This window comes from Nipponia nippon, unplaced genomic scaffold (assembly GCF_047370975.1).
Source record: "Nipponia nippon isolate SJK-2023a ecotype South Korea unplaced genomic scaffold, ASM4737097v1 scaffold_6, whole genome shotgun sequence".
Lineage (NCBI taxonomy): Eukaryota > Metazoa > Chordata > Aves > Pelecaniformes > Threskiornithidae > Nipponia > Nipponia nippon.
The window spans coordinates 9,529,862-9,536,981 of NW_028262380.1; the positions used below are offsets into that span (position 1 = coordinate 9,529,862).

At 40.8% G+C, this 7,120-nt stretch overlaps 1 protein-coding gene and 1 non-coding gene across 9 annotated transcripts in view; both read left to right on the forward strand.

Moving 5' to 3' along the window:
• The window catches only part of NSD2 (nuclear receptor binding SET domain protein 2), a 103,946-nt gene that overhangs the window by 92,638 nt on the left and 4,188 nt on the right, over positions 1–7,120 (forward strand). For 6 of the 8 annotated variants that reach the window (XM_087737883.1, XM_087737886.1, XM_087737882.1 and 3 more), the window contains 7 exons: positions 561–766; positions 1,219–1,322; positions 1,580–1,849; positions 1,945–2,061; positions 4,050–4,191; positions 4,880–5,037; positions 6,647–6,851. In XM_087737883.1, coding sequence (XP_087594009.1) covers positions 561–766; positions 1,219–1,322; positions 1,580–1,849; positions 1,945–2,061; positions 4,050–4,191; positions 4,880–5,037; positions 6,647–6,851 — 1,202 coding nt within the window. The remainder of the gene's footprint in view (positions 1–560; positions 767–1,218; positions 1,323–1,579; positions 1,850–1,944; positions 2,062–4,049; positions 4,192–4,879; positions 5,038–6,646; positions 6,852–7,120) is intronic. The other 2 variants (XM_087737887.1, XM_087737889.1) reach the window with 1 other exon arrangement.
• On the forward strand, positions 3,772–3,902 carry LOC148051348 (small Cajal body-specific RNA 23). Its single transcript, XR_015700221.1, has one exon.

The following is a 7,120-nucleotide window of genomic DNA, read 5'->3' on the forward strand; positions in this document are numbered from 1 at the left end:
ACCCGTACAGGACTCCTTGTCGTCTTCTGACATCTGCTTCCAGCGTATGAGCCTTCAGCCCCTTTTGTTTCAGAGATAGCTTCAAATAATTAAGCTGGTATAACTTGTAATTGGCTAAATTACTACCTTGCAGGCCGGGAGATAAGTCACTCAGGTTGTCAGTGTTTTACACTTCATTGAGATTCGAGTGAGAGAGGTGGGTGGGGTGTATCCTAGCAAGCATTAATTGCTATTATCAGCTGTCTCTTGATCTTTGACAATTACAGTGATTGCAGACCTTATTAAAGATGATGGTTTTGCTAACCAGATGCAAGGAGCTTTATGTGTGTGCTTATCTTGCAGGCAGGCAAAAGTCCCACAGATTTGAGTGTTGGGCTTTCCTTTTCTAGTCCAGTCTTCTCTCCTTGCCTAGTGAGTGGGGGGAGGAAAGGATTTTAGATCCCTTTGGACCTTGGACATAATAATCAGTTACTGCTGCTTAGGGTGATTTTGTTAAACTGTCTCTTGAAGAAAGAGCTTGACTAAAATGCTGTATTTTTTTATTTGTACTTCTGTGCTAGATGGTGGCCGGCAGAAGTTTGCCATCCGAAAAACGTTCCCCCAAATATCCAGAAAATGAAGCATGAAATCGGAGAATTTCCTGTGTTTTTCTTTGGTTCTAAGGATTACTATTGGACGCACCAAGCACGGGTGTTCCCTTATATGGAGGGAGACAGAGGCAGTAGATACCAGGGGATCAAAGGAATTGGGAAAGTCTTCAAAAATGGTACCTAACTAAAAGTAAACAAAAATAATCTTGTGATACGCATGCTTTACTTTCTTCACACATAGCCTTGGGACTCTTTTTGTACATTTGTTTTACAATATTGAATTAAAAAAATTGTTTTGGCGTCCGGGGCAGCAGTCGTTAATTATTGCTAACTTTGAATGAAAGCATTATTTTCATGGCTTGTCAAAGACTAGCATCTAATTGGAATTATTTCTGGTGATTTTTACTTTCCGGGAAGGAAATTATGAGTGTAACTGGGAGACAGAAAGAGTAGAATTGGTACATCTGTTAGGAGTAATAACACCCCAGAAGCATTGTTTGCAAGCAAATTGAACGATGGGACTAGGAAGTAGAAGATGATTCTTTAACCCACATGGGAATGAGCAAGTCAAATTGAGGGGGAGTAATCCTCTTTCTAGCATTTCTGTTGATACAACAATCTTTTTTAGCTTTGCAAGAAGCTGAAGCTCGATTTCGAGAAATCAAGCTACAGCGAGAAGCCAAAGAAACCCAAGAAAGTGAACGTAAACCTCCACCATACAAGCATATTAAGGTAAAGTTTGAAGAAGTTACGCTGGATACTCAAAGGTCTAAGCCAGCCCTGGCGAGGAAGAGCCGAATGGCGAGATGGGGAGGAGAGGTTGTAATGACGTGCTGGTAATTGTGCTTTTAGAGTCATGAGATGATGAAATTTTGCTTCCGTTGGAACATCTAGTGTTGCGAAACCAAATTAGTAACCACTGTAATAACTCTTAGAATAAATTCACATGTGTTAAAGTGATGTTTGAACTATTTTAATGTATTATTCAGGTGAATAAACCTTGTGGTAAAGTGCAGATATATACTGCTGACATTTCTGAGATTCCCAAGTGCAACTGCAAACCCACAGATGAAAACCCTTGTGGCTTTGATTCTGAGTGCCTAAATCGGATGCTGATGTACGAATGCCATCCCCAAGTTTGTCCAGCGGGAGAACGGTGCCAAAACCAGTGCTTTACAAAACGTCAGTACCCTGAGACAAAGATCATCAAAACCGATGGGAAAGGCTGGGGTCTGGTCGCTAAGAGGGACATTAAAAAGGTATGAATCATTCTTGCCTAGCGAAGAATTGGTGACTTGCGATGCTGTTTGTGGGTTTGGTATATACTTTACTAGTGATACTTGGTATCTTTCAGGGAGAGTTTGTGAATGAGTATGTCGGTGAGCTGATTGATGAAGAGGAATGTATGGCAAGAATCAAATATGCACATGAAAATGATATTACCCACTTCTATATGCTTACTATTGATAAGGTAGAGTATTTTACATTTTCTTCTGTTATTTAATTGTAACATTATTTTGGTCTCTTTTCCTTACGTTGATCACCTTGGTAGGGCGCTCTGCTACCTGTGATGTTCCACAGTTTCACATATTCAGTGTTGTATCTTCTGTGCCTGCTTGCTCCTTTCTATATATATAATGCATCTCATTAGTTCTAACTACATAATAAAGTATATATTAAGGTCTCTAAATTGTGCTTTTCTGCTTGAAATCAGGTACAGCAAAAGTATTTATCCACCTAGTCTTAAAATGAAGTATGAAGTGTCAGGAAATAGAACCATAAAGTGGTTTGGGCTGGAAGGGACCTTTCAAGGTCACCTGGTCCCACCCCCTGCAATGGGCAGGGACCTCTTCAGCTGCATCAAGGTGCTCAGAGCCCCGTCCAACCTCACCTCGAAATGACAACGATATAGTAACCTGACCTTGAAATGGTAATGATACAGTTGAAAGAATTAGTTGGCAATGCTTTTACTAAAATTTCAGCAACAACAACAACAACAAAAAAATTCTCGCTTGAGAGTAGTGTGGAATATAGTTGTGAGGCTGTGTCCTATATTGGGCGTTTAATCTTTTTTGCAACTAGCTGTCCTTTTCTTTGTTTATAGCAAAACTAGGCTTGTGCTTTTGTAGAAACCCTTTTCTGAAAGCACTATCTGCATTAGGAGCCAGCCAGCACTTCATAAATTGATTCTGCAGCAAATTAATCCAGCAGATTAATTAACACAGCAAATTAATCCAGCATCTGTGGTTTTCTGTGCACACCTCTGAGTATTTTGCTCCTGAGAAGGGAAAGAAAGTGGAGAACCTGGACAGTAGGGGGTATTGATTATGTGTATTGTATTGCTTCAGTGCCCAAACAGCTACTTAGGAGAAAAACAAGAGTTGGCTGTCAGTCCTGCGTATTTTTTCGGTCCTAATCACCTTTCTTTTGCCCGAGACGGTCCTGCTCTGTATTTCTACATCTACTGTTTTCATTAGTCCTGTAACTGAGGAGTTTCTGCACAGGCGTTATCACCTAAGAAGGATGAAACCATGTTTCTCTGAACACTTCGGTTTCTGACCCCTCTACTAAACTGACACACAATGTCAGCGTGTTAAGGAGCTGAACCAAACACGTATTTGACTCTTGCCGTAGTTAATAAACGGTCCTTGTGGTTCCATCTTTCAAAAATGCCCGTGCCATTATGAGGCTGAGCTGCACATGCAGCTAGAGTGGCTGGACGTACGCGCACACAGTCGTGACAATCATACATGTGCATTATAAATATAAGTTAGAAGGAAACTGTAGTAATTGTTCATAAATAAGCAAAGCTGTCTTAAGCAGCCCTGCAAAAAATCACAGTTTCAAAATTCTTCTGGCTAATTCAAGACTTTGTTTTATTTTGTTAAAGTCTGGTATGTTTGGTGGAGATAGAAATTAAAAGGCACTTGTGTGTAGGGATGGGATGTTTTTAGTTTACCAAGAGCTTGTTTTTGTTTAAACTAGGCTGATTTGGGGAAAGCAAGCTGGTGAGAAACTGGTAATCTCTGCAAGTAATCATGCAGTGACTTGGTAAATACCATAAAGCACAGTATTTGTAAATGCGTCACAGCTTTGTGAATGCAAAGTGAAAGGTAAATGGACTGAGTTTGAGTTTTGAGGCTTTTTGGAGGGGGAGGGGGTTCTTACCATGGCCACCACAGTGCTCACAAGAACGCTTATCCTGCCGCGTGGCCGAGATGAGTTCTGGGAAAATGTGAGCTAGAGCACGAGTATTGCTTTGGGAGTGTCACATTCCAGGCCACATGAGACACTACAGTTTTCAATACAACACGGACCATCGGTTTGCTTGTGTGCTTCTGGGTGAAAACACCGTGTCTGTTTTGAATGCAGCTACTGAAATAATTTATGGATTTTTTTTTTTTTTTTGAGGGGGAGGGGGAGAAAAAACATTCATTCTGTTGCTGGTTTGATCTCCAGGACCGTATTATTGATGCTGGCCCCAAAGGAAACTATTCTCGTTTTATGAATCACAGCTGCCAACCAAATTGTGAAACTCTAAAATGGACAGTAAATGGAGACACTCGTGTCGGCCTGTTTGCTGTGTGCGATATTCCTGCAGGTATATCCGCTTACGTTGGGTTTGGTTTAATTCCCTAAGTGAAACCTTTTGCGCAGTTCTGAGTGGGATGGTCGTGGTTTAACTGATTCAGTGCAAAGATTTTTGTAGAGAGCTCAGTACGTGGAAGAGATGCTTTGTGATCTGCCTTTTATTTAACGTTTCTTAATAGCGAATCCCATGGCCGCTTTTTGTTGCTTACTTCTAAAGGAACACTGAAGAACCCCTAGTCGGTATCTGTGCATTCACTTTGTGTTGTCGAGCACAGTTTTTGTTTTAGAGATCTCAAACGATATTTCTGTATCTTTTCTTCAAGTGACGATAATAAACTTAAGGAGTGGGGCAAGAAGGGTGTTTAAAAATATATATGTTCTGGTTTGTGTACACACATGCACACACACACACACATATATATCTATATATACCTATAGCTATATCTAGCTGTCTGGATATATGGATATATATAACGTGTTTGTGTAGACGAGACGCATGCACAGTTTTGTGAAGTCAAACGAATTTATTTTAAAATGTAATTTCATAAGACATCATGCTCTGCTGGCATCGAGTTAATTATTGTCAGTGCTTACGAGCAGTAAAGAGGGGGAAAATCCTATGATAATAGATCAGCAAGCAAGTGCAAAACCAGAAGACAGGTAATGAAACCTTTATTTGTTTGTGATAATTTTGACAGACTTCGTTACCTTGTCCTTCATCATGAAAGGGTATGTCTTGTCTCACTCAGGGACGGAGCTGACTTTTAATTACAACCTTGACTGTCTGGGCAATGAAAAAACAGTCTGCAAATGTGGCGCCCCAAACTGCAGTGGATTTCTTGGGGACAGACCAAAGGCAAGTAATATGTCAAGAGAATTTGACCGTGTCTTGTCAAACTACTAACCTTTTTTTTCTTTTGGGGTATGTGTTGGTGGACCAGTTTTATGTTATGATAAGGGTTGGTGCTGCTTAAACAAGACGCTAGCTGTCCTCTGAGGAAAAAGCTTACTGTTTCCCTTGCTGGGAAGAAGGAAATGTTCTTTTGCCAAACATCACCTTGGTGCTAAAGAATACATTTTTATGCTGTAATAGTAGTTACTGCTTTTGGGAACACCCTAAAATATTTTTTCCCACTTTCTCCTATGAGAAATCAATTAGTTTAGGTCCTGAATAAGAAATATGGCTAGCTACAGGCACTAGGGAATAACCTTCCCAGTCCCGTTTGAAGTATGAAGGAGGGGAGGGGTTGTAGGAGCTAGGAACTGACGAAGAATTAGCCTAACTACAGCCAGTGAGATTATTCTGACATTGCAGTTTATATTTTCCCCATCTAAACCTTAAAATGTGATTATTTTATTAAGATTTGTTAAAAATCTTTCAGTTGAACTGAAGAATTAAAAAAAAAAGGGGGTTGAAATATAGACATAAAGAAAAAATGATGCCAAATTATGTCAAGAAATGGCCTGTATGATTCACGTCAGGTTAATTTTAAACCTGTCATCCAGGAGAAGTTGATGGGGCTTCCTGAAGGGCTGGCATAGGAGTGCGAGGGAAGGCACAAGTATATTCCCAAGAGAAAGAAATCTCACCTGTGGATGTAGAAAGGCTGCGCCTTCATATGGTCCTTTACACTGCTCACTATCAGGCGCTTCAGAGGATGGACTTAAAATCTCCAGAATTCGCATAGCTGGTTTTTGTTAAGGGAGAGGCTTAAGTGGGGTTTCACATAAGCTTGTGATCAATTTATGCAGCCAGCCATGAAGAAACGAAATGTTACAGTTCAGTTTTGCAGGGCTGTCTGCATTGGTAGAGAGAATGGGCTAATTTTAAAGAAAGTAGTTAATGATTACTGGGGGGGGGGGGGTGGGGGGGGGAAATGATGGTAGGGACGTTGAAAAAACATCCAGAATGAATTTTACATGATTTGGTGAAGGAGGGTTGAAGTGCAAGCAGCAGACTGTCAGATTGAAACAGGGATAAGTCTCGGTATATTCTTTCTAGCATTATGGGCAGAGTTACAGTTCCTGAAATTCTGCTTGCCCGTTCCTCAAAGAAGGGAAGCGGCGGCTGTTTTTAATAATTCCAGCATGAGTATACACAACTGGAAGAGAAAAATGGATATTGAAGTGATTGGTGGTGCAAGCACAAAATGGAGGTAAATTAGCTGCAAGCAGATTAGACTGGAAATTGGAAGACCTTTTTTCAGTCATAAGAAAGTGGAGGAGCTTTGCAATAGGAAGGGATTGTAGGGACAAGTTCTGGTTTCAAGATGACTTTTTACAAGGGTCACCGTGGTTTTTTTTATCAACACAGATAGGCACTATGAGGCTCTGGAGAGGTCTGAACCAAGTCACGTTTTTGCCTGTGTGCAGGGTCCGCCAGGCATGCCAACAGTTTTGCTAGGCTGTGTAATATTTTTCCCTTGCAAAACTGACATTTACAGATTTGCATCTTATTCTTTTAGAATTCTTCCACTAATGCCTCAGAAGAAAAAGGCAAAAAGACCAAAAAGAGAACACGGAGACGCAGAACGAAAAATGAAGGGAAGAAGGAATCTGAAGACGATTGTTTCCGTTGTGGTGACGGAGGCCAGCTGGTATTGTGCGACAGGAAATCTTGTACTAAAGCTTATCATCTCTCCTGTCTTGGTTTGGTGAAACGTCCTTTTGGTGAGTCGGCTGGCCTCTTAAACTTACATAAATAACTAACTTGTGCAGGTACCTCATTTATTGCACTGAAACCTTGTCAAGAGTGTCTTCTCAAACGTTCTTGTCATATGGCTGCCATTCCAGATACCACAGGAGTTATCTGGTTCCACAGTCAGCCATGTCAGGTGGGGATATGAAGAAGTGAGGCAGGCAAAGCCTGTTATCCCAGGAACAAGTAAAACAATGACTGGTAAAATATGCTGGGGTAAAAGAGCGTCTGTAGGTAAAGC